Raw genomic sequence first — 26,605 nt, 5'->3', positions numbered from 1 at the left:
TGTCCATTTGGAAGACCCATTTGGGACCGAGCTTTAACTTCATGGCTGATGTCTTGAGATGTTGCTGCAACATCCTTGCCTTCCTCATGATGTCATCTATTTAGTGAAGTGCACCAGTCCCTCCTGCAGCAAAGCACCCCCACAACATGATGCTGCACCCGCATGCTTCACAGTTGGGATGGTGTTCTTCGGCTTACAAGCCTCGCCCTTTTTCCTCCAAATATAACGATGGTCATTATGGCCAAACAGTTCAAATTCTGTTTCTTCAGACCAGAGGACATTTCTCCAAAAAGTAAGATCTTTGTCCCCATGTGCACTTACAAACTGTAGTCTGGCTTATTTATGGCAGTTTTGGAGCAGTGGCTTCTTCCTCGCTGAGCAGCCTTTCAGGTTATGTTGATATAGGGCTCGTTTTACTGTGGATATAGATACTCGTCCACCTGTTTCCTCCAGCATCTTCACAAGGTGCTTTGCTGTTGTCCTGGGATTGATTTGCACTTTTTGTACAAAACTACGTTCATCTCTAGAGACAGAAAGCATCTCCTCCTTGAGCGAACGTGGCACCTTCAGGTGTTTGAAAATTGCTCCCAAGTATGAACCAGACTTGTCTTGGCTGATTTCTTATGATTTTCGCATGATGTCAAACAAAGAGGCACTGAGTTTGAAGTTAGGCCTTAATATACATCCACAGGTACACCTCCAATTCAGTACACCTCCTGGAGTCAAGTGGGTTACTATTATGCTGCCTAAATATGACCTGGACCGTCAAAGTGAGTGTTTTTGTGTGTGAGTGAGTGAGTGAGGGTTGTGTGTGCATTGGTGCATGTGTATTTGGTGTTTGTGTGCGTGTGTGAGTGAGTGTGTGTGCGCGTGCGTGCGCATTTGTGCGCGCGCGTGTGTTTGTGTATGTGTATGTGTGTGTGTGCTGGGTTAAAGGCTGATGAAACCAGTTCATGTCCGGTTGAGCTTGTGTAATGTGTTCAAATACTTTACCTTATTTTATCAAATTCATTTAAATGTTATGTATTTATTCAATTGTAATATTTTATTTGACCAGTTTTCATGTCCTCACTGAAAGTGAAAGTGCTGTTTAAAGTGAAACGTTCGAAGCCATCTAAAACACATTTTTATGTTTAATCTCAAGTAATTTGGAGTGGATATTGGTCCAATCACGGTTCGGTCTGTCCGAGCGACCTTGCACAACACACGAAACAGAAACCAGGCAAGTGAGTAAATGTGCTGTTGCTCATCGAGTGTTGGCATGGCTGCGAAAGACACTTCTCTTCAGTGGACCATTTGTATCTCTTTGATTCGATTATATCCATGACAGACATGTAATATGTTGCAATTCTGATAAAAGTTACAGGCCAACTGGCATTTTATTTACTCGATAAATCCAAAATATACTGTCATTTGGCACTTGGCGAGTGTTATTTTGGGACCCTGTGTGTGTGTGTGTGTCACTCTGATGACGGTCTCTCCCCTCAGGTAACACCAGCTGGCTGATGTGTCTGGAGAATCCTCCGAGCCCGTTCTCTTCCGAACTGGGCAATCTGCCCCTACAGGAGCTCTCCAGTGTCTTGATGGCCATGGACGGGGTGAAAGAACCCCAGCCTGATGCCCGCATTGCCCACGCTGATGCCCCCCAGCCTCAGAGCAAACCCTGCCTCATCCAGCGCTCCAACACAGGTGAGCCATTCTCCTGCACACCTGTATATACAGTAACTGTTTAAGACAGGTGTGACGGATGAGAGTGGACAAGACCTCAAGTTAACATCTGAAAGGATTAATTTCTCAAATAGTGTGATATTAAACAATTTGCTATGCATCTGATGCGGACCATAACAGCTTAGGGAGGCTTAATTGGGAGTGTAACAACTAAAGTGATCAAATTAACGGTTCTTTTGATGCATTTATCTTCTAATGTGCATAATAATTCAGATAAAAATATGAATGTTTCTTTTGGCTTTAATTTGTGGTATCCCAGGCAAGTTTTAATCTCACTGGAAAACTGGCCAATCAGAATGGATGTTCTCTTAAATTTAGTTTCCACTTAAAGTCCCTGTACACATGGGTCAGGCATTAGGGGTATCGTTTGAAAGCTTAGAATCTGAACTTTTCAGAGAATACATCACTTTTGCAGTTATCTTACACAGTAACAAAATAATATAATAATAAGGCCTGAAAACATTTCCGTTGCAAATTAGCGCCACTAGATGTAAAGGGGTAGAAATATTAATTTGGGAATATGAAAGTCTTTCACACGGCACTTAAATGGACATGCTAAACAAATCATCATAAAAATATGTTTTTGACTACTGATGATAAAATATGACATATCTCAGCTTTATAATGACACCTTGATTGTGCTTGTAGTCCACTCAGAGGCCGAGATATTCAATGAAACGATGAGGTGGTGCATAAGCTGAAAATTAGACTGAATGTCTGGACGAGCAACTCTGTGAGGGCTAAAATGCATTAGAGCGCACCTACATTTAAAACAGTTTTCTTCTAGTGCTTGCTGCTGACTACTGGAACAAAATAAGACTTGAGATGGTGTGAACAGAACCAGAATTACATGCTTACAAATTTGGGAAAACAGAAATAAAATATGTTTATCATAACTTTATAAACACATATATTATTATTTATGGGGGGTTAATCTCTGATTTGTTAAACCGTATTTAAAGTTAAGTGGTGCAACACAACTCAAATGAAAATAAAACTTGGATCAACAAACCCTGGATTAGCTCTAAACTCTGCTTAATTTAATCCTTATTGGATTACTGCTTACTCCGTTTTACTGAATCAAGTCAATTTGTTTTTGTGGCTGTTTATTAAAGGTTCAATACAAGTTAAGCTCAATCATTATTGATATTATCAGCTGGTCTCATGAAATTAATGTGAGCGTTGCAACATTTGCAAAACTGAAATGACGTGCCTCATTACACGTTTGCCTGCACTTTCCAAGTGAAATGTCCAGCAGGGGGCGCCAAACCTGATTTAAAATGAGGTTATACTCGGACAAGGTTTTTAAGGTGAATTTTACATTGAGGTTTTAATAAGTAAAACGTACTTCCTAACCTAAAACTGAACACTAAACCTAACCAATGGTGTCCGAAAAGATAAATGGTAAAAAGTAAATCCTTACCCTTAACCAGCACAACCATAACCGATAGTGCTTTAAAATGCCAATTCGAAACAACAAAAACATTTACTGAAGCAACCATGTAATTTCGTGTCGCTTCTATGCCACGTTTGTGTGACTCGAACGCAGTCGTCGTCCAACATTCAATCAGGTGAGCTACCAAGCAAGCTAATGTTATTGAAATAAGTGTGTATATTTAGGTTGGTCTGTAGTGTTAAATTATATAATTTTTCAAATAATGCGTTAAAATAATGTTTTGATGTCATAACATAGCGGAGGGTAATAGACAGTGTTGGGTGTAATGCATTACTAAATATTAAATTACTTTTTCATTGAAAAAAGTGAAGTAAGGGATTACTCTTAATTTTTTCAGTCATTTAATTACAGTTACTTCTGATGTAATTGTGTTATATACTTTATAGACTATAGAAAAATTCTATATAAAAAATGTTTTACTTTAAATTTAATGTTAAAATATCTGTTTTGTAATTTAATGCAGCTCTTAAATTCTCTGGCCAGCTCATGAATAATTAATTTTGAGTTGACAAGTGCTGCTGTTGATTGAGCTTGACTTGTATTGAGCCGGGTATTTTCCTATTTAAAGCTGTATTTGGAAGAAGTCCTGTTCAAAAATAACATCTTATATAAATCAGTGAGTTCTGCGTGGACCCAGTCATTTCAAATCTACGTCACAGAATTATGAAAAATGCTATTGTGTGATATAACATCCAAAGCACCATTTATTAATTGCAAACCCTTTCAAATACCTCTCAGCTGTTTTCTCATCAGTCTGTTATTATTTCAGTTTGCTACTCTTATTATTTTGCCATCCTTGACATCTCAGTCCATGTGTTCTTGATTGGATGCCATGTGTTGGTTTTTGTGTGTGCTGGGTGTGATGCTGCAGTGGGCGCTCTCAGCTCTCTTTGCCCCTCCGATACACCTGGCAGGTTACACAGAAGTATTTCCTGGGCAGGTAGATATCTCTCACCTGTGTGTGTATGTACGCTTCGAGCACATACACACACTCTGTGATGTTGTAGAGTGTTTCTTTAGCTTTGTGTCTTTATTAACACTCAACAATCCAGAACAAACCAACTAATCAAGGATTTGGTCAAGCAATTATCATACAATCCAAGATGCAATGATTGAATTGACTCCTGATTTCATGATACTTTCATTTTTAATTCCCTCAAGCTGTTTTCCTTTTCTTTGCTCTCTTTCATTCGTCTGTGGATTTGACATGAAAGGCATGTGTGAAGTTTAGAGCTGCTCTTAAATTCTCCATTTGAAATGTTTTTATCCCTTTTAAAGCTGTCCAGTCTGCGCATGCTGATAATATTATTTATATTGACAAGCCGGTTCTCACCTCCTCCTTGCCCATCTTAACCCCTTACATTGGCCACGGGCATCCCTCCTCCTTCCCGGGTTTCGGCACCAATGTTAGGGGGTTAAGATGGGCAGGGAGGAGGCGAGAACCGGCTGGTCAATATAAATAATAATTTAATTAAACTCAAAACCAAAACACACAAACATAAACGCACACACACGACGGACATGACAGTAATTCTCTCTCTCTCGAACCGTCGTCACCGGCCGCCTTTATCCCTCGCACGCCCCATCAGGCCTATTGGGGACCGGGCATGCGACATTCTAGCCCGGCCCCGCCCCCCTCCGCTACACAATGACTAATTACTATAGAAAGGGAATTGCAATAGTCAAGTCGGGCAAAAATAAGTCATGAATCGCCTTTTCAAAATCCTTAAAAGAAAGAAATGGCTTGACTTTAGATAAAAGTCTTAAATTAAAAAAAAGGACTTAAAGGATCTGCTGCTGATGTCTTGGTGCCAGATACCACAGGACACCTTCAGAGGGCTTGTGGAGTCCATGCCTCAATGGATCAGAGCTGTTTTGGCAGCACGAGGGGGACCTAAATGATATTAGGCAGGTAATGTTGTGGCTGATCTGTGTATCTGCTGAAGGTTAAAACTTTTTGATTTTGATTAGTACATGGACAGCTATCAGACATGAATTAAAAGACACAAAAGTGCAATTCAGATTCTATTGAGTCTTTTAAAAGCAGCACGTTTCAAGCCTTTCACTGTCAAATCATGTATTGAACTGGCTTCATTTATAAAACCCAATCTGTGTGTGTGTGCGTGTGCGTGTGCGTGTGCGCGTGCGCGTGTCAATATGTCCTTGTGCAGTCTTGTAATTCAAATGGCCGTGCATGCACAGGAGAGTTTTAGACTAATCATAGATGTTGTAAATGCCCAAGGTTCTTCTATGCATGAATCTGAAACAGTTTGCTATTATAGTAATTTGATTATTGTGCAAATGCTGTGTCCAACAGACTCCGAGGTTGTTTTGGAAGAAGGAGGGTGGAGAAAAGCATCTGAGTCCCAGGAGTTGGAAGAGTTTGAGGGCATGCCCTCAGAGCCAATTTTCATAAGTGCGGATAAGACACCAGCAGCTGTCCTCAGCAGGGTGAGTGACGGCTCAAACGGCCTGGCAAAAGAAATGTAGGAAGCTAGAAACCAAGCATGTCCTCATTAGTTGTCATAGTAATGATGCAAATGATGTTTGCCCCCATTTCATCTAGTTACTTTGGTTCATTTTCTCCTCCAGTCCTCCTCAACTTCCAGTCAGGACGATGAAAAGTCGACCCTGGAGGAAGTGAGTGAGGGCGGTATCCCCATCGACCAACCGCCATTGACCCTTTCCACCCCAGGAACCAAAGACTCTGACCTCAACTTCTCCCATTCTACAACCCTCAACAAATCCAGCTCTTCTCCAGAGCTCCAGACCCTCCCCGAGGCCTTCACCAAAGCTACGAATTCGAGTGCTGCAAGCGGAGAAGCACTCAGCTCCAAGATACAGGTGGTCCAAGCATCAACTGAAAAAGAAGTCCCTGGAGAAGCCGCTTGGCAGGAGGAGAGTGTTGGATCAGTCGGCCCATCTAGTTCCAGTGCAAGTGTGTCTGTCTCCTCTTCATCCACCTCCAGGATGAGGCTGGAGTTTCCCACGTCCCAGCCTGGACCCCTTTCTCCCACAGGACACAGACCCCGTGGTCACACCATCTCTGTTTCCGCTCCCTCATCCCGCAGGGAAAGGAAGATGGATAGAGACTCCTACCACAACCGAGGAGGTCCATCCAATGCCGAGAAGAGCTCAGGACTTAGTCCCAGGTGAGATTTAGAGAGAGGAACCACAAGAAACCGTCCAATGATCATGGATTTAACTGGCCAAAGGGCCTGTAATAGCAGCTGCCGGTTGCAAGAAAGCTGAAGTTGAGAAAACCTTAGTGCCTTTGTGAAAATACACTGACAGTTATAACTAACTGGTTTCTTGAAACTGTCTCAGAGCTTTACAGTCATTGGACATCTTATTAAAAAATTATCAGTTCATTTAATGGAATAAAATGGGGAAATCATATTGCGAAAAACCAGGTCTCATTTTTGTAAGGCTGCTTTAGGCTCAGGGCTGGCTCACGGTCCTGCAAGGCCTTGGCACACGTACAAATCCATTCTTCCTAAAAACATATAAAATTCAAGATTGGATTACCACTAAGGCTAAGATGAGGGGTGACATTATATATTTTTATATTGTTACTTGTCAAATGGGGCAACTGGAGTGTAATATAATGAAAGTAGTATAAATTATGCAAAAAACAAAACCATGCCTACTTTAGATCACAGGATAGACAGCATAAGTCATTTTTCACTAGAGAAACCTCATTAATTACTCTAATGTAATATTAGAGCCATAATTCCACTCTTAATTTCACAATTGGATTCAAAACTCACAAGTCATTAGGTTATGACTAATGTAGGAATTTCAAAGTTATAAAATCACTAGAAATGCAGTTTAGGCATGTACGGATGATAAAGTGATGCATCATCCTTGGAAAGACTTTGTGTGGGTCCTAATGCCCTAGTATAGTAATGGGGTCTCACCTTTGGATGAGACTTTAAACTGAGGCCTGACTCTCTGTGGTCATTAAAAATCCCAGGACACTTCTTGAAAAGAGTCTCCTGGCCCTTATCAGTCATGGCTTCTTAATAATCCCCATCCATTAATTGGCTCAATAACTCCACTCTCTCCTCTCCACCAATAGCTGGTGTGTGGTGAGCGTACTGGCGCACTATGGCTGCTGTTGCATCATCCAGGTGGATGCTGCACACTGGTTGAGGGGAGTCCCCTGTTCACTGTGTAAAGCGCTTTGCATTTATATAGTGCTTATCTGACACTACACTCAATGTTTATTTATTCATTCATTTATTCATTAACCACAAAGCTTCATCCTCTGCTGTTTAATACTATCAAATGTTCCTGATGCTAGGTCAACCACTCACTTGTGGAATGGATGCTGGAAATGTTTGCCTACACTAAGCAGTGATTACTCCCTACAGACTCTAATGTACATGTCAGTTCTTTGAACACCTCAGCAAATGTTCTATTTTCAAGAAAAAAAAAAGCATCATATTCAGAATAATGATATGACTGGAAAGCTTCATTCTTCTTCATTAGTGTCATCCTCTTTCCCCGTAGATGTTAAATCATCTTGCCTGTATCTGCCGTTCTGCTTATTTCCCGAACCGAGGCAGTCTTTTGTGTTGAGCAGTTTCAAATTGTTGTCTTGAATGAGCATAACCGCAAAATTACTCCCATCCATCTTTGTAAGGTTCTCACCAATTCACTGCTAGAGTCGTAAGATCTTAAGGCTTTCAGGTCTATTTATAGATGGAAGCCCAGGAAACCTACTGAATTAAACTTATGAGCCCTACTGCATCATTGGGTTGTGGAAAAGAGGAATTGCTTCGTTATCTGGCTTGTTAGAAGTGATTCAGTCTGCCAGTAATGGCTTTTATCTTTCTTTTTTAATAGCAGTTTAGAGGCCCATTATACTATTGAGTACAGATTTGAACATTTTCATTATTAGGCCAGTCTTTTTTTTTCATAAAGCCAAAATAATGTCCTAATAGGGACTATCACTTCTTTTTTTTCCTCCCCAATTTGGAATGCCCAATTCCCACTAATTAGTAGGTCCTCGTGGTGGCGCAGTTACTCACCTCAATCACAAGTCTCAGTTGCCAACGCTTCTGACTATCAATCCGTGCATCTTATTATGTAGATGTTGTGCATGACACCGCGGAGACTCCCAGCATGTGGAGCCTCGTGCTACTCTCCGCGATCCACACACAACTCACCACACGCCCCATTGAGAGCGAGAACCACTAAACGTGACCACGAGGAGGTTACACCATGTGACTCTACCCTCCCTAGCAACCGGGCCAATTTGGATGCTCTGGAGACCTGGCTGGAGTCACTCAGCACACCCTGGATTCAAACTCATGTCTCCAGGGGGGGACTGTCACTTCTTTGTACTTTCAGAACACACTTCTTTTTTGGATTATACTCTTAAGGAAAAGACAAAGGTTTGCTCCATGAAACAAAAGAATGCTTCTTTATTCCATACAGTAAAAGTGTGCAGTGGCTGTTGAGCTTCCAAAGGACTCGTGCACATATTCAAAGTCTTTTTGAGGCCATGCAATAGCCTCCATATCCTCTATAATCATAAACCTAAATTCACCAGGCACCAATATTATGGTTATCAAGGCAAGAACAGTACTGCTGCCATTAGTGGTTACTTAGAGTAGCAAATTACTATGTTTCTTCTAGTTGGAGATGAATTGTCTTCTCATATATTTAGGGGTGCTGTGCAGCATATGTCTTCTGTTTAATATTGTCAAGGCAGGATTTATTTTAAGTGTAATTTTCTGCTGGGCTAGATGTAATGGGCCACATGAGGTGTAGAGTGGACTGCAGGACATTTGCCTGGTTTTACCTCAGCACTCATTAATAGGGTGGAGTCGACTGCTTTCTAATCCAAACTTCTTCACCTTTAACTGATGTTTTTTTTCCTTCTTGGTGATGAGATTAAGTTATGTGTAATAAGATGAAAGCTGTGTGGGTGCTAGAGCAGGACTTAACAGGTATTACATAAAGTGTAAGATTCTAGTGGCTGTGCAATCAGAGATCAGTGTTCTATGGTGATGTAATGTTTGCTCCTCCCCTTCCTGTCTGCAGCTTTGTCTTCCTGCAGCTGTACCACTCGCCCTTCTTTGGCAATGAAGCCAACAAACCCCTCCTACTGCCCAAATCACAGGTGAGATGACAATTTGCTTAGTTTGTAATTCTCATGGCCGTAGAATAAAAAAAACCGTCATTCCCATTATTTTCATGACTGACAGGTTCACTTCATTGGGGCGGCTGTGGCTCAGTTGGTAGAGCGGGTTGGCTGCCAATCGCAGAGTTGCGATTGAAACCCGGCCCACATGAATCCACATGCCGAAGTGTCCTTGGGCAAGACACTGAACCCCAAGTTGCTCCCAATGGCAGGCTAGCACCTTACATAGCAGCTCTGCCGTCATTGGTGTATGAGTGTGTGTGTGAATGGGTGATTGGGACGGTGTAAAGCGTTTTGGTAAACTCTAAGGTTAAAAAAAGCACTATATAAGTGCAGAGCATTATACTGAATTGCATGTCTTGTAGATTACCAATCACATTGCATACGCAGACTGCAGAGACTGCCTACTGATTTCATAGCGATTTTTTGCATGTCCTCTTTCCTTCACAGTTGATTGACCGTGCTCTAAAGGTCTTGGACCAGATGCCTCCGTACGATACCCATAAGATTGGCGTGGTGTTTGTGGGGGCTGGTCAGGTATAGTCAGATTTCTCTTTGCAGTACACTGTTGAGAAATATTTGATGTAGAAACCATTTTTTATATATTGCTGTTTATTTTCAGGCCAATAACGAGGTGTCGATCCTTTCAAATGAGTATGGGTCCAACCGTTATGCTCAGTTCCTTACGGGACTGGGCAAGCTAATCCATCTGAAGGACTGCGACCCAGACCAGATATTCTTGGGTGGGCTTGACCAGTATGGCGATGACGGCGAGTTCACCTACTGCTGGCACGACGATATCATGCAAGGTGCCACAAGCTTGCCCTTATCAAGAAAATTGTCATCAATTACTCACCTTCATGTTTTTGTCAGGATAAGGTTTTTCTTCTGAGGAACACATAACCTGATTTTTCCTAAAATGAAAGTGAATGGGAACTTTATGGAGCAATATAGCTCAGATTGTGCTCAGCTTCTCCTTTTGTGTTCCACAGAAGAAAGTCCAATGAGTTTGAAACGTGTTGGAGAAAAATGCCGATGTGTTTGACTAATGCAGCAGTTCTGTTTTCCCTGCAGCTATTTTCCACATAGCCACTCTCATGCCTAACCGAGAAAGCGACAAGGGCTGTTGTAATAAGAAACGCCACATTGGCAATGACTTTGTGGTGGTGGTCTACAATGACTCGGGGGAGGAATATAAACTGGGTACTATCAAGGTGAGAGAAAGTTAGTTTCATTTCATTTCTGTGGTGTATGCTTTCTTTTTATTTGATCTTTTGTGTCATTTTTGTACAATTAGGGCCAATTCAACTTCGTGGAGGTGTTGATAAAGCCTCTGGACTATGAAAGTAACCTGGTTACACTGCAGTGCCGGAAAGGTGATTCAAAAACTCCTTATAAACCTTAAACCTCTGCTGAAATTACCAGATTTCTTTCAGCTATTCGTACTGCTATTTTTGTCTTAAAAGGACATGCTAGGTTTACACAAGTTTACTATCAGGTGAAGATTCACATTATGTGATCTCTCAAGCATTGGGCTGTTGTGGTTTTAATTCCAATTATAATTAAAACCGAAATTGTTATATTCGCCTACTCTATTCGACTACTGAAATGTTGGTATTGACAACTCCTAGTGTTCAGGAAGAGTTTTTATAACTCTTTAACTACCATATGCTATAACGTCTCTCTTTCAGATCTGGAGGGTTTGGTTGACACCAGTGTGGCAAAGATCGTATCCGACCGGAATCTTCCTCTGCTCGTGAGACAGATGGCACTGCATGCCAATGTGAGTTTTCGTAGCTACCTCCGTGCCAGCCAATTTTCTCTTGCTCTCTCTCTTTGTCGTTTCTCTTCATTTTTTTTCGGTCTGCTTACACGAGTCTAATTCTGAATTTAAAGTTCATGCCATTGTAATGTCAGAAAGAACAAAAACAACGTCGCATTCGTATTTCAGTACGCTCTTCACACAGTCTGTTCAGCATAAATGCGCTTCTTTCTCGGGTACTGGAGCCTGTAACTTTCCCCACCTACTGTGATAAGTGCGGACTGCGTAATAAGGCTCATATGCCCACAGTTTCCTCTGAGACCCTACAAATCACAGCAGGCTGCTGGAAACCGCAACCCACTGATTTGCACAAGAAGGCACAAAATTGCTGCCAGGTCAGGCGAGGAGAAATTATTATTAATCTGCAATTGCCATGTTACCAAGGAACATCGAGGCTGTTTACACATAAAAAGATATATTTTGAGGATTTGTATTAACCGTCCTATACTGCTTGGTCATGTTTTGATCAGATTTGAGCAGTGTAAGACTTGGTGACTTCACTTGCCATCTGAACACACATTTTTGGACTTGATTCGATAAGTCTAAGTGGTCGTAAAAAAAGTGACACCTTTACTATTCGAGGTCAAAACTGACCGACCATTGGAAATGAATGGGAAAGACTAAAAAACAGTGCAATTGTTTTTCTTGTTAAATACAATATAGAAGTCAGCTACAATGTGGAACAAACACACAGAAATGAAGGGATGAGACTTTAACACATGCATAGTGCAGAAAACACACACACACCTGGTCTTGATTTCAGCACTTCACTAACTGTTGTGTCTGGATTCTTGTGTTGTAAAGATGGCGTCACTGGTGCACCAGTGCAGGGCAAACCCATCCGACGCGTACGCTTCAAAATGGCTGGCGAGACTGAGACACATCAAGAGGATCAGGACTCGGGTAAAAGAGCTTCCTGTTATTTTCACTCCATGTTTGCAAGATTTACAAGATAATGGCGTTTTAAGTAGCACGCATCTCATTATTGTGCATTTAATTCAATTATTTTGAACTTTCCCAGATCGATCACAATGATTCAATATCCTTTATTACTTAGAAATGTCACGTCATGGATGTAAAATGGGTTGCAAACAGTGTTTTGTGTTGACTAAAATGTTTGGAAAAGAAGTAATGCATCTCTTATCTTTCTCTCTCTCCATCCATAGGCTCAGGAGGAAATTCAGTCGCGCCCTTCCCACGGAATCTCTCTGACGCAGATCCACGCCCCCATGCAGAATAAACCCGCCCACCAGCCCTCAGGTTCTGCTTCAAACCCGGACGCTGGCCAGAGGAAGAGATTGGTATCCACTGTGGATGATTTTACAGACTTTGTTTAGTGAGGAACCTTTCAATCAGCCGGTTCACTTCTATGCATTTACCATCTTATCCAGTTGGAACGAAACTGTTACTTTGTTTCCTTAGGGCGTACTCGCAGTCAATGTATTTTTCTACTCGCACAAATTCGTTGTTTTCTCTGAATATATCAAATGTCTAATGCTTGCGATATAAACCGTCCACATAACAGTGCCAACATAGTGAGACTTGAGTAAAGAAAACTGTGAACCAACCCAAGCATAATAAACAACACCGCGCGCTTGCTGAAAGAAACATTGTAACACTTTACAATAAGGTTCTATACGTTATTATTAGCTCATGTATTGGTATCGTTAACAAAAATGCAGCTGTGGCTCTGCTGGTAGAGCAGGTTGTCCTCTAATCGTAGGGTTGGCGGTTCGATTCCTGGCCCACATGACTCCATATGCTGAAGTGTCCTTGGGCAAGACACTGAACCCCAAGTTGCTCCCAATAGCAGGCTAGCGCCTTGCATGACCGCTCTGCCGCCATTGATGTGTGCGTGTGTGTGTGTGAAAGGGACACAGTGTAAAGGATGCTGCTAACCGCTAAGGTTAAAAAAGGCGCTATATAAGTGCAGACCATTTACCATTAATAAATGCTGTAAAAGTATTGGTCTTAGCTAATGCTAACATGTACAACCTTATTATGTGCTAGCAAATGCATTTATAAATTCAGTGTATTTTCGCTGGAGTAACAACATCTGTGGGGCGTTACTGTGACTGAAATATATGAAGGTTCATATTTGAATTATTGTTGGCTTTTTTGTTTGTGTCATTAATGCTAAAGAGTTTCTAAAGAATGAACTGACTTGTGGAAAAATACTAGAACACTAAAAAAGGATAAACGAGATGTGTGTGTGTGCATGTGTGCGCTTCGCTACCAAGCGCTGTAACGCGCAAGCCAAATATACTTGCACTCTTGAATAAAATTATTTCTATATCATGCTCTGTGTGTGGAATTTGTCCTTTGTAATTTTAAGGGTAAATGTGGATTTTAGCTTTGAGATGTTTGCCGTGCAGGCGACTGATCACAGGCGAGTCTCAAAAAAGCATGTCGAGGTCACAGTTCAACCAACAATCACAAGAAAAAATACAAAAATGTTGAAACCTTTTGATTTGCTTCAGAAGACATTTAATGATGGATTGGAGTCATGTGGGTTACTTTTATGCTGCCTAAATATGACTCGGACCGTCAAACAGTCAGCAGTCTAATGGCACCCATTTACTTGCATTGTGTGAACAAACAGAGCTGAAATGTGCTGATAAAAATCTTCAGTTCTGCTGAAGAAGAGACACACATCTGGGATGGATTAAAGGTGAGTAAATCACGAGGGGATTTTCAGATTAAAAGTTGTATGTGTAGAAATGAATAAACCAAGATCAATTTATGCTGTAAAATTAGTTTTCATGGTTCTATTCTTCAGATTTTGGGGTGCAGATGACCTGTACATGTTTAGAGATTTTGTGACCGGTGTGGTAAGATTTACCCACACAGGAGCCGATATCAGACCACAGACTCTCAGCTGTCAGACTCTTTATTTGACTTTGTCAAGTGCAAAAGCATGTAAAGCAAAGTGCTACAATGTTACAAATACAACAGCACAAAATGAGGCATTCAACACATTACCTATAACGGTTAACACAAAGAAGATGATATTAAGACATTATAACATGCAAGTTGGTGTTATGTCATGTGCTGTACTTGATTTTATCCAACATACCCCTTCTAAAATGACGCACCATTTCAGAAGAAGAAAAAAAGCTGGCAAAAGAACTCCCAAATAACCATTTTAAGATGAACGCTTGTGTTGTGCAGTTCTGTTGAATATGGTCAAATTAGCACTACTTTAACATTTGTGGATTGTATTCTTTGGCCAATGATGAGGAGAATTGAAACACTTGAACTGTGCTCCATTTCTTTACAAAACAACATTTCTGGTCAGTGCTGTAAAGGCAAATGAAATAACTCTTAATAAAATATTTACATCAGGGTACACCAATATGTACAGATAAACATGACCTTCCAAAACTTCATAGGGAATGTCCTGAATAAGGAAGTTACTGTAGTGGATGTGGCCTTTGACAGATTCAATCTCTGTCTTCCCCTGTAGTGGACATCCAATCACTCTTGACTACTCTAATTTCATTCTGAGAACTTCATACATGTATCCAATGAAACAAACATCTTACACAAACCCAAAAAAAATCAAGAATCCTGGTTTGGGGTTTTTAAAAAGAGGGTCCCTGAGCATCATCATGGTAAACAACATGTCTGTGAATAAATCTTAGTAATGCAAAAGAGAAAATATAAAACACCACACAATAAAAACAAATAAATGATCATTAATGCAATTAATGTAAGCGCAGCGTGGTTCTAGCGGGAAGACTAGCAGCTGTAGATCATCGCACCATTAGCGGGGTAACTCCCAGCCAATCACATGCAAGCTTTATAAGTCTGCTAACTAGGCAACCTCCACCACCCCACCACCACCTGTTGAGTCCCGTCCTGCACAGGGGTAGGCTCCTCACCCCCGCCTCCTATCTCCGACAGGATATGACGGTTCCGAGTACTACTTCGGACTGCCAGACGGGGCTTACGCCAAAGAGAGACGTTACCTTTCTGTTTTATATCCATCAAATAAATGTCATCTTAAATTTCACTCAAGTCTGCGAGTCTTCCTGATAGAAATATCCTGATGCAGCTCATGTATAATACACCAAAGAGGCGTTCTGGAAAGCTGTTTTATGTGATAGAAACATACATACTAGTTAAATATGGCATAGCACTAAAGCTTGACATTGAAATAAAGTGCTAAGTACAAAAGAAACCAATTTATTAAGTTATCTCTTGATACTTGAATAGCGAGCTTTGGCAAATCTATACAGAGATTAATGCTCTTGTGGCTAATCTTTGTACCGAGCTTATTTTTTGTATTATTATTGCAAATTTACCATTTCCAATAACACATTCGAACTACATTGCGTGCGCTCTGATGCCATCACAATCATTCATATACATCAATACAAAGTGCTTTTTAAATTAGATTCAAAACGATGTAGAAGGCAACAACAAACATGTAAAATATCGAGGCTTACTAGGTTTTTGTTAGTACCCTGATGGCCTCTTTTTAAGTGTGTGTGTGTGTGTGTGTATATAAGTGTGGTTGGGGAAAGCTTAACAGTCTATATCCGTCCATCTTCAACCGCTTATGCGAAGTCGGGTCGCGGAGGCAGCTGCTCCAGCAGGGGTCCCCAAACTTCCCTATCCCGAGCCACATTAACCAGCTCTGACTGGGGGACCCCGAGGCGTTCCCAGGCCAGTGTGGAGATGCATCTCTCCACCTCATCCTGGGTCTTCCCCGAGGCCTCCTCCCAGCTGGACGTGCCTGAAACACCTCCCTAGGGAGGCGGCAAGGGGGCATCCTTACCAGATGCCCAAACCACCTCAACTGACTCCTTTCGACGCAATGGAGCAGCGGCTCTATTCCGAGCTCCTCACAGATGACTGAGCTCCTCACCCTATCTCTAAGGGAGAAGCCCACCACCCTTCTGAGGAAGCCAATTTTGGCAACTTGTACTCACGACATAGTTCTTTCTGTCATGACCCAGCCTTCATGACCATAGGTGAGAGTAGGAACGAAAACTGACCGGTAGATCGAGAGCTTTCTCTTCCGGCTCAGCTCTCTTTTCGTGATAACGGTGCTATAAGAGCGCTGCTCCGATTCTCCGGCCAACCTCCCACTCCATTGTCCCCTCACTCGTGAACAAGACCCCGAGGTACTTGAACTCCTTCACTTGGGGCAATACCTCCTTCCCTACCTGGAGTACACACTCCATCGGTTTCCTGCTGAGAACCATGGCCTCAGATTTAGAGGTCTATATATTTTATGATATGTATTTATGCATCTGTTTTCAGTAACATGCCATTATATTAAGAAGCATGAATTATGCATAAGTACCTATAAGCATTGCTCTACAGTTATAATGGTGACATGTAATGGAAGGAAGCAATGTGTACCCATATGTCTGTGTGTAGTGTGTGAATTTGTCAGTATGTGAGCCCCTCTGAATAAGCTTTGCCTATTTTTGAATCGATGGGCAATACATGCACCCATGACCTCACATTAGCTTCCTTCATCAGAAACACAACAATGAACACAATTAATTAAACATACCTCAAAACACTATGAAAATACCATCAAGCGCGAGCTGTCCTGCATCAACAGGCTTTCTATTGTAGTCTCTCATTGTCACTTTATGCTCTTTTCAGAGTTCGTTTTGGTAAGACAGCACAAGACGTGCTCTTGTCATTTCAACCCATATGACCTCCAGGGTCAAAGGGTTGGACTGAGGTCACGGCGGGAGGGAAGGGAAAATGGCGACTTGCATTAAAATTGAACTTCTTGAGGATCCAAAAAAAATAATTGGTCATGGTGACCTGCACCTAGTTCCCATCACAGATGTGTTGAATTTGAGACTTCGAATAAGGTGTTACCACATTGAAAGGTTGGAATTTAAGGCTATGGGGGGGGTGTTGTTTGGTTTTGGATTCTGCTTAGACCAAAGCAGTGCTAAAACTTGAGGGCCTCGTTACAAAACCTGCTGTCACCAGGGCCTCCTTTCATTTATTCATGACTGGCCATAACCCATGCGCTTCAACAACCCTTTAGTCCCTTATGTCAAGTCATTAAACTCGCATCATCTGCCTTTTACTTGCATATTGACTGTTTTAACCTTGGGTTGTCAAGGCTTGGAGTGTCCAGACATAGGTCTGTCTATATTAGGGTGCACCTTGTTTTTCAGGGGTGGAGGTTTGTGCTTGCGTTTACGGGTGGGATTGGTTGTAGTGTGTGCAGGGTGCAGAAATATGCTGGAAGGGAGGTTCTCGCTGGGAGGCACCCACTCGTGGGAGCGAGGGATTGGTGCTGGGGTCGTTGTGGTAGATAAGGGGGCAGTCATAGGAGCATACGTCGAAGTGGGATGGGGGGTAGAAGCCAGAATGGGCGCAGATTTGCTGGCACAGCCAACAATCTCGGAATCCTTTCGAATGTTTGGATCTACCTTGTTGGGATCTGGGGTTACCTTATGAAAAGCTTTGTCAGCCTTGTGGGCCCCGTGTGGATTAGAGTCTGCCTCTTGTGGACATACATTGAGGGGGCCTGAATCCATCTTGAGAGGGTCTTTTTCAGTCTTGCTAACACTTGCCATCATGGTCCTGCAGCTTTCTTGTACCTTGTGAGGGTCTTTTTCAGTTTGGCTGCCACCTGCCACCATGGTACTGGAGCTTTCTTGTACCATCTGGAAACAAATATCAGTCCTGTGAGGACTTGAATCTACCTTGTGGGGGCTTGTGGGAAGACTAGTTTGTAAGAACTTGTCTGTTTTTTGTGATCTTCTGCCCTTCTTGTGAAGATGTTTCTCTGACTTCGATGCACTTATTTCAGTTTTTGGGGGACTCTTGCTTCTTTCTACCACTTGTGTACTCCTGTCTGCCCCCTTGTGTGCCCTACTATGTCTCTTCTGTCGTGCAGAGTCCAGACTTCTTTGGCGACGTGCCCCTCTTCCTTGTCCTCTGCTCCTCCTCAGCATCCTCTCTATGTGGCACTCTCTGCGATACAGTTCCTCTGTGGCGTGAGTGACTCGGTCTAACTGCAGCAGCAAAGCATCAAAAGCTGGGAGGATCCTGCAGATAGTTGCCTCCATCTCTGCTCTCTCTTTCCAGCATTGGCCTCCAACTACCACTCCAAGGCCAAAGGGGAGGCCTAGTCCTAGACCTGGAGCTTCAGCCAGACTGCAAGGACTACTGGATGTGGGCTGCCAGGAGGCCTCAGAACCTCCATCAACACTGTCAGGAGATGGAGGAGCCTCAGGCGTGTCCAGAGGAGGAAGACACAAGGACTTGCAGTCACTAGTTGAAGATGAACGTGAGGGAGGGAGCTCCATGCCTTCGAATCGCACCTTGTGCCGGAACTGTAGGGGAAGAAAGGTGGTGGTTAACTAATGGGTAAGACCAAAAAACAATATGCAACATATGCTGGTGACCAGTTATTTTCCACAAGGTAGGTAGTTAATTAGTCAGTTACATTAGTACATGCTTTTTATCTAAATACATTTGTAGAACAGACACAGTGCCCATAAATCCAAGAGTTGACAGAGCTGGATTGAACAGGATCTGACCAACTCTCAAGTTTTGGGCCACCTTAACTCTTGATGTAACCTGCATTCTTCAAGGTAGTATGCAGGTTACATCAAGAGTTAAGGCTTCTTGACAAGCTTAACCATCAAGACCTCATAGGTCAGCCAAATTCAACAGAAGTCCATGTTGGTCAATCAAATGGTCAAGAGTATGGCTTTGATGGTTCATCAGCTACACTCGCACAAAACTAGGGGTTGCACGACTAATACTAACCTTAATAGCTGATCAGTTGAGTCACTCATTAGTCAAGTCAAATTCAACTAGTCGAATCGAAGGCCAATTTGCATATTTGGCAGATAGCCGTAGCATTTATGTGATCTTTATCAAAGTACATTTGAGCCACTTAGTTTTTTGAGTACAAAGCCAACAGGCTTTACACCTACTGTATTTTTATCTTATTTTTGGCTCTTTGCATTGCACTTGGATGTCACCACCTACTGGGCTATTGTGCAAACATGGTTTGTTTTCTGATTCTTTCCGTTTTCACCGCTGTATTTCCTTCTAACGCCAAGTTTACCATTACATTAGTTATAGTCGATTATAGTCTTTTCCACCCCTACACCAAACATGCACTAACTAGCATAGATCATAGCAACTTATGCAGAGCTAAACTGGTCTTTTCGGCAGGGTAATGAGCTGTTCTGTTGTAAACACAAAACCGTTGTGACTGAATGGTATGCAGATGAATTATTCCTTAGCCTAAACACATTTGTGATTCTGTGGATCAGAAACTTGGAGACAGCCAATACCAGACATACTACATTGGTGAAAAGCTTGTATTACAAAACAGGAGGGAAATATCTTTGGTATTACAGCACACATACCTCTTTAGCATGGCTGAGGCCCATCCACATTTTGAGTCGTCGCAGGAACAACTCCACCATCTCGTAGTCCTGCAGGTCAACGGCGGGACGGTACAGTTCTGCTTTTGCCCGCCGATAGTTTCTCAGCAACGCCGAGATCAAAAGCCACATGAAAATGAGTCGTAGCAGAGTAAAGCTAATGTGAAAGATAAAACATGAAGGAGAACAGGGGGAGGAGCCACTCTCCGGTCGCCAAGACAACAGTCCACGCCCACCAGAGCCTAGTAACGTCACACAAGTGGAGCTAACTGTTCCGTAGCCCTCCATGACAGAATGGAAAAGCTGGAGTAAAAAGAAAAATGATAATTTAAACATAATTGTTTTGTTTTTTTAGCCTTTTGTACAAAGACAGTTTTGGACTAAATCCAATGAGTTTAGAATCAGGAGAGAGGGTATTAGAGCAACAGATTAGCGTAAATGTATAGATCAGGGTTGCGTTTCGCATCTCGTTGAGTTAATATGGACTATGAGTTTACCGGGGTACCATGTGTGAGTGCATTTGAAATCATATTGCAGTGTGTGTTTGCGTTCTAACCAGGTGTCCAGTGTGCGAGTATGCCAACAGGAACACAAGCAGAGTGACGGCGACCGTCAGCAGCTCCCGGAAAGATCTCCTCAATGTTCTTCCAAAAACACCCCATTCTCTCATGAAGCGCAGCTGATGTGAAGCCTAAACAGAGAGAAATGAGGATAAATTGTGTTGCCAGTTTATATTTTCATACCACTTATTACATAGAGAATCACACCATACCCATACCATAAGTTTAAGTGTATGGTTGAAACATTGTTCCATTCACTAAAAGTACGAATTCGATACATTTTCTCCATCATTTTTTATTTGATTACATCATTCATTGTAGTTCATTCTTTCCCTGAAGACGTTCATTTAAAATGATCCTACAGCAGAGGCAGACTGGCCCTCATGAGAACCGGGACTTTGTTGATAGGACAAAGCAATCCAAACTTTTAGCATATGGAACCATGGGTCCCAAGGTGAACTTTTGTTTATCAAAGTTTCCAAATAATCTCGCCAAACAATAAATGTGTTTTATTGAACATTAAAACAGAAAAATCTTTAAAAATATGTAAACTAGTCCCTTATGATACCTTTCAGCCAGGGCTGGATTGGTAATGTGGCATACCGGGCATTTTCTCTTTGGGCCGACGCATTTTGTGGCCGATCAGGGCGGACTGGCCATCGGAGAACCAAGCGGGCTGGTGGGTCGGCCGCGAAACTGGCCGAGATAAGCTAAAATGAGCCGGCGCGTTATGCGGAATGGACCACAAAAGATGCCGCAATATGCAGAAAAGGACAGCGAACCAATAACCTCCCAACCCAAATTTTGGGCCAGTTGTTATGTTAAATCCTGGGCAGATTTCTCTTCCCAGTCCAGCCCTAATTTCAGCACACTTTGGCTTCTTTCTCCATCACTTATTATGTCACTCCAAAAAAAAAGTGTGTTGAGTGACCTCTTGTGCACAGACTATGTATGTGCGCTCTGGTTCTGGTCCACATGTTGGACACGTGAGTTGTCCAAATGAATCCGACACATCTATGACATGATTAATCGTGTTTCAGTGGGACGCTCCCAGAGAATCCATCTATTAGCGCTAGCCTTCTGTAGCTTTCATGACATTCTTTGAGACACTTTAATGAATGTTATTGCAAATTTGCGAATCTTTTAAAACGGACCAGTTCTAATTTAACTGCAATTTAATAAGCGGTATTATAGAATTGGTCAGGTCTTCTATATTCATTGTAAAGGTAAGAGTCTAAGCTTTAAAACAACACATCATTTGTGCAGATCAAGCAAGGGGCCGTTGAGTTATAGTGAAATAATTTTATTTTCGTGATCAGCGCCCCCTAGAGGGCACGAAACAGGGTCACTCCAGGTTTAAGAGGTTAAAGAGACACATCTTATATAAGAAATGTAGGTGCCGCTGTTCTCACCTTGAGCACCAGCAGGAACAGGAGGGTCGCACTGAGTTGGGTCAAGACCTGGCTCTGTTGGGCCAGAGGAAAGAAGTCTGTGAAGGCGTCCCGTTGCTCTAGAAAGGACTTCCACTGGTGGGCGGAGAGCACTGAGCGACTGAGATGGAGAGAGGCGACACAAATTGCCAACACCAGACTGCAAACACTTGCTATGTTCCACAAACGCAGGATGTAGCCACGCCCCTGTTTCCGAGCGGCCATACCCTCACGCACCGCGAAATAGATCACAAACACCAACAGGAGGAGCTGAGAAAGAAAGAGCTTTATGAATCTCTTACTTTGTTAAAAAATAGCGGCAAACTTCAAAACTGTTTGCGGTGTGAACTAAGCTTTCGTAATTGGTTTGTTAATTCTTTCATCTGGATGGCTGAGTGATGTGTGGCTGACGGTTACCGTGAGGAACAGGGGCAGGTCCAGTCCATGCCGGAGCGTGTGCAGACTGCAGGTTTTGAGGTCCAGACTCAGCTGAGCTCGTTCAGACACGGGAAACTCCAGCAGGAAAGAGAAGACAGCCAGTAGATCTGTGTTGATGTTATAGAGGGAGAACTCTACGAATACAACACTCGTCCTACACACACGCACGCACGCACGCACGCACGCACACACACACACACACACACACACACACACACACACACACACACACACACACAACTCATCAGGTCCAACATCAGTATGAAACAAACGGAAATGAAATAAAAAATATCTTTAATGCGTACATTGGAGTAATCTATAAATGAAATAATCAATTATGTCCAGACATATGCATTAAATTATATGATAACAATTATTGAAACACTAAATCAATTCAGCAATTGATCATTTAGAAACGATGATAATTTGACGATTTCTATGTAATTATGAAGTGATTGACAATGGCATTTTTTAAATATAATTATCAATAAGTTAAACAAATATGAAATGTCCAATCATTGAAATATAAATATACATTTAAAGATAATAATTGAACTGAAACACAATCAATTTCTCAAAATGTATCTGTGATCACGTCATGATTGATAATTGCAGTTTTGTCCTTTCCCTGTTTTGATGATTCATTTTTGACCTCGTTTTGAATATCCAATTGTTGAATATTTCACCTATTAATCCATTTGAAACATTTTACGATTGCTTAATTGATTTATGTATTTCTCAATAGTTTGTGTGCAGTATGTGTGGGTGAGAGTCTGTGTATGTGTATGTGTGTGTGTGTGTATGTGTATGTGTGTGTGAGTGTGTGTGAGTGAGTGTGTGTGAGTGTGTGTGTGTGTGTGTGTGTGTGTGTGTGTGTGTGTGTGTGTGTGAGAGAGTGTTTATTTTTTTCTTTGTTGTGTGTGCACTCACAGCGGGTCGAGCCACTGGTGTGTGTTGAGTTGTTTGATCAGAGTTCTGGAGTCCTGCATATTTCTGCTGAGATCCTGCACAAATCCAGCACTGCTGTAAACTGATACCTGCCCCCAGTGCCACACACTGCACGCACACACACACACACACACACACACACACACACACACATCAAAACTGTATGAGTATCTCAGTGACGTGGATGAACAGAAAGAAAAGTCAGCCACACTGACACAGAAGCTGATCGTGAGATATGTATGACTGTACAGAGAGAGATGGAGGATGAACAGAGGTTTGTTATAATCTCACCCGCTGCTGTGAGCGGTACTGACACTCCAGTTCTGCACCAATCCAGAGTCTGACTCCGCCCACCCGCCAGAGACACACCCGAACCACGAGGATGATGGAAAATATCCACTGATGGGGCATTCTGGAAGACAATGACACAGATAGAAGGGGTCAAAGGTCATGATGACTGAAACATGATTGTTTTCCTCCTTTCGACAATATTCATAAAAAGATGAATATTTGATCCGTAAGAGTGCAACATCCAAAACTACAATACTTTCCATTAAAACATATCATTCCAGTATATTCTGCTACAAACTTGTTTCTCATGTGCGTTCAATGGATACATGTGTGAGTGTGTGAGAGAAATCAGTTTCAGTCACTAATAAGGCAAGAATGGATCATCAGTCAGGATTTGGTCCTGAAGCTGATATCCAGCATGCCAGAGTGAATTGCAGAGGTGATGAAGAACAAGGGTCAACACTGTAAATACTGACTCTTTGCATATATTGAATGATTTTGTCAATAAAAGCCTTTAGCAAAACACAATTTGGTTGCTTAGGAGACCTGGCTGGAGTCACTCAGCACACCCTGGATTCGAACTCTTGACTCCAGTTGTGATAGTCAGCGTCAATACTCGCTGAGATACCAAACAAATTCATTCAAGTGTGTGTAAACTTTTGATGGGTTGTGTGTGTATATCATAACAGTTTTTTCTAGAATAATCAATAACAAAAACGTACTGTATATGTTAATCTAATAGGTTTAATAGATTTAAACATATTTATGGTCTAGTTTATTTACATCCAGATGGGACGTTTCCCCACATTAAAGTCATTTGCTCTCCTCTGATGTTCTCACCTGGTTGTGTTCTCAGCTGTCTGAGGCGGGGCTGTCCGAGCAGCAGACTGCCTGTCCTCTCCATCAGGACACGCCCATCCAGTAACCGTGGTAACAGGGAGTTTGAGAGCCATGTCCACACGTCCTCACGACTGCAGACAGGAAATCTGACATGTTAGAGTCACGTGTACGTATGAGTCTGTTTGTGTGTGTGTGAGTCTGTTTGTGTGTGTGTGTGTGTGTGTGTGCGTGTGTGTGTGTGTGAATCTGTTTGTGTGTCTGTTTGTGAGTCTGTGTGTGTTTGTGTGCTTGTGTGTGTGTGTGTGAGTCTGTTTGTGTGTGTGTGTGTGCTCGTGTGTGTGTGTGTGTGTGTGTTCGTGTGTGTGTGTGTGAGTCTGTTTGTGTGTGTGTGCTTGTGTGTGTGTGAGTCTGTTTGTGTGTCTGTGTGTGTGTGTGTGAGTCTGTTTGTGTGTGTGTGCTTATGTGTGTGTGAGTCTGTGTGTGCTCGTGTGTGTGTGAGTCTGTTTGTGTGTGTGTGTGTGCTCGTGTGTGTGTGAGTCTGTTTGTGTGTGTGTGTGTGTGTGTGCTCGTGTGTGTGTGTGTGAGAGAGTCTGTTTGTGTGTGTGTGTGAGTCTGTGTGCTCGTGCGTGTGCGAGTCTGTTTGTGTGTGTGTGTGTGAGTCTGTTTGTGTGTGTGTGAGTGTGTGCGATTGATCAAACTCCGAGATGCTCCTGATGACTCATTGTTCTACCTGTCAGCTCATCTCACTTCACTCACACACAGTCTCAATGCGTTCGGTCTTATCGGACAAATCAACACATACACATGTCCCCATTTACACACTTCAGTCAACCTTTATTGTGTCTGACCTGACTGAGATTAATGAACCAAAATACAAGAAATAAGACAGACAGAGAGAGAGAGAGAGAGAGAGAGAGACAGAGAGAGAGAGAGAGAGAGAGACAGAGAGAGAGAGAGCGAGAGTGTTTGTAAATGTACATTCTGGAAGTTGTGGAAATTCGTACAGGTGTGTTTGTTTTTGCTTGTTACCACCAACAGTGTGTGGTTGTGTTTCGGTTGTACCTGCTGATGTTGTTGAAGCGCTGTGTGTGGAAGTAGTTCTGCAGTTGAGCGTGCAGTTGCAGGCGGTGGGCGTCTTTGGCCGAGTTGGAGTAGTTAAGCAGTAAAACCACCAGCAGGAAAAGCATGTAGACCAGGAAACCCTGCCAATCCAAACCAGATGAGTGTTTTATTTACATCCCCACTCGCCTCCGTGTCTAGAATCGGGTGTCAATCACAACTGAGAGAGTCTAATGAAGAGGTACCGGTTCCTGTCTGACAGCCAATCAGAGCGCAGCTAATAATGGAGTCATAAAACACCACCTGGCAACCCTAGTAAAGCGAGGCAGCTGTCAGCCATGACAAAGATGTCTTTTATGTCTTTATGGTTTAATGCTGCCTTCAAGTCCTCCTGGCAAGTTCCTACACCTATGAGAAGACGTACTAAACCCATATTTCTAAAGTTTGGATGTCGTAATTACATGTGATGTGCTTTTAAAATAATAAATCTAATAAAATCAGTAAATTCTATAATACCAGGGTTCAAATTGCAGTATTTTCTGGCAAGCATAATCGGTTTTCTTCAACAACATTTTACAAAATGTGCACAAACGAAAGGCTAAAGGATCCTTCAGTTGTCTGCTTTGCTGAACACTCTGCGTACAGTACACGTGACGCAAATTTCAGTGGTAAAGACGCTGGCTACCACATCTGGAGTCGTGAGTTTGAATCCATGGTGTGCTGAGTGACTCCAGCCAGGTCTCCTTAGCAACCAAATTGTCCCAGTTGCTAGGGAGGGTAGAGTCACATGGGGTAACCTCCTCGTGGTTCGTTCTCAGTGGGGCGTGTGGCGAGTTGTGCGTAGGTGCCGTAGTGGATGGCGTAGGCCTCCACATGCACTATGTCTTCGTGGTAACGCGCTCAACGAGTCACATGATAAGATGCACGGATTGACTGAGATTCGTCCTCCGGCACCCGGATTGAGACAACTCTCTACGCCACCATGAGGACTTAGAACGAAATTGGGAATTGGGCATTCCAACTCCCTTGGTTATTAGTGGAATTTCAGGTGAAGAACTACACTACCCATGATCCTGAAGTGAAACGATCCACCAATAAGAGAACTGCGGCAAATAAAGTGCGCCAAAAGAGCTCTGCAGCAACTGACGCGATGTGAAAAATACAATCGAGTCACGACTTTAAATCAATAGTTTCACATTATTTGTATTTGATTATATATAATTTGCAATGCTTCATGGGATTGTAGTTTGTGCCTTCATTAAAGACATCTTGTACCTTTGTCTTTTTGTCTGATTTTCAAATATTCTGTGCTTCAAATCAAAGTTTGGAATATTTACCTCGGAGGTTTATGGCTTACAGCTCTTTTATGGCATATTTGATAAAATCCCCATGAAAAAAAAATGAATGGGGGAAAACTTCCAGAATCAAGACGGCTGAAAAAAATGGGAGGGCTCTGATTCAGCACAACTGGAATTCTCTTTGGCCA

General features: G+C 42.4%; 2 protein-coding genes across 4 annotated transcripts in view; one reads left to right on the top strand and one right to left on the bottom strand.

Moving 5' to 3' along the window:
• tsc2 (TSC complex subunit 2) overlaps positions 1–13,458 on the top strand; it is a 41,756-nt gene extending 28,298 nt beyond the window's left edge. For 2 of the 3 annotated variants that reach the window (XM_052137795.1, XM_052137792.1), the window contains 12 exons: positions 1,489–1,689; positions 4,056–4,124; positions 5,502–5,635; positions 5,777–6,336; positions 9,239–9,317; positions 9,789–9,875; positions 9,961–10,147; positions 10,413–10,552; positions 10,636–10,714; positions 11,030–11,121; positions 11,965–12,063; positions 12,327–13,458. In XM_052137795.1, coding sequence (XP_051993755.1) covers positions 1,489–1,689; positions 4,056–4,124; positions 5,502–5,635; positions 5,777–6,336; positions 9,239–9,317; positions 9,789–9,875; positions 9,961–10,147; positions 10,413–10,552; positions 10,636–10,714; positions 11,030–11,121; positions 11,965–12,063; positions 12,327–12,497 — 1,898 coding nt within the window. In that variant the 3' untranslated portion in view covers positions 12,498–13,458. The remainder of the gene's footprint in view (positions 1–1,488; positions 1,690–4,055; positions 4,125–5,501; positions 5,636–5,776; positions 6,337–9,238; positions 9,318–9,788; positions 9,876–9,960; positions 10,148–10,412; positions 10,553–10,635; positions 10,715–11,029; positions 11,122–11,964; positions 12,064–12,326) is intronic. The other variant, XM_052137793.1, reaches the window with a different exon arrangement.
• A 572-nt stretch (positions 13,459–14,030) lies between these two features.
• Positions 14,031–26,605, bottom strand: part of LOC127651785 (polycystin-1-like) — an 81,333-nt gene continuing 68,758 nt past the window's right edge. Inside the window, 9 exon segments of the mRNA XM_052137791.1 lie at positions 14,031–18,485; positions 19,536–19,856; positions 20,110–20,244; positions 21,526–21,813; positions 21,961–22,135; positions 22,912–23,037; positions 23,221–23,341; positions 24,061–24,191; positions 25,123–25,262. Of these exon segments, the coding sequence (XP_051993751.1) occupies positions 17,259–18,485; positions 19,536–19,856; positions 20,110–20,244; positions 21,526–21,813; positions 21,961–22,135; positions 22,912–23,037; positions 23,221–23,341; positions 24,061–24,191; positions 25,123–25,262 (2,664 nt within the window). The 3' untranslated portion in view covers positions 14,031–17,258.

Source organism: Xyrauchen texanus, chromosome 11, assembly GCF_025860055.1.
Source record: "Xyrauchen texanus isolate HMW12.3.18 chromosome 11, RBS_HiC_50CHRs, whole genome shotgun sequence".
Lineage (NCBI taxonomy): Eukaryota > Metazoa > Chordata > Actinopteri > Cypriniformes > Catostomidae > Xyrauchen > Xyrauchen texanus.
This window is presented reverse-complemented; position numbering and strand designations above follow the sequence as displayed.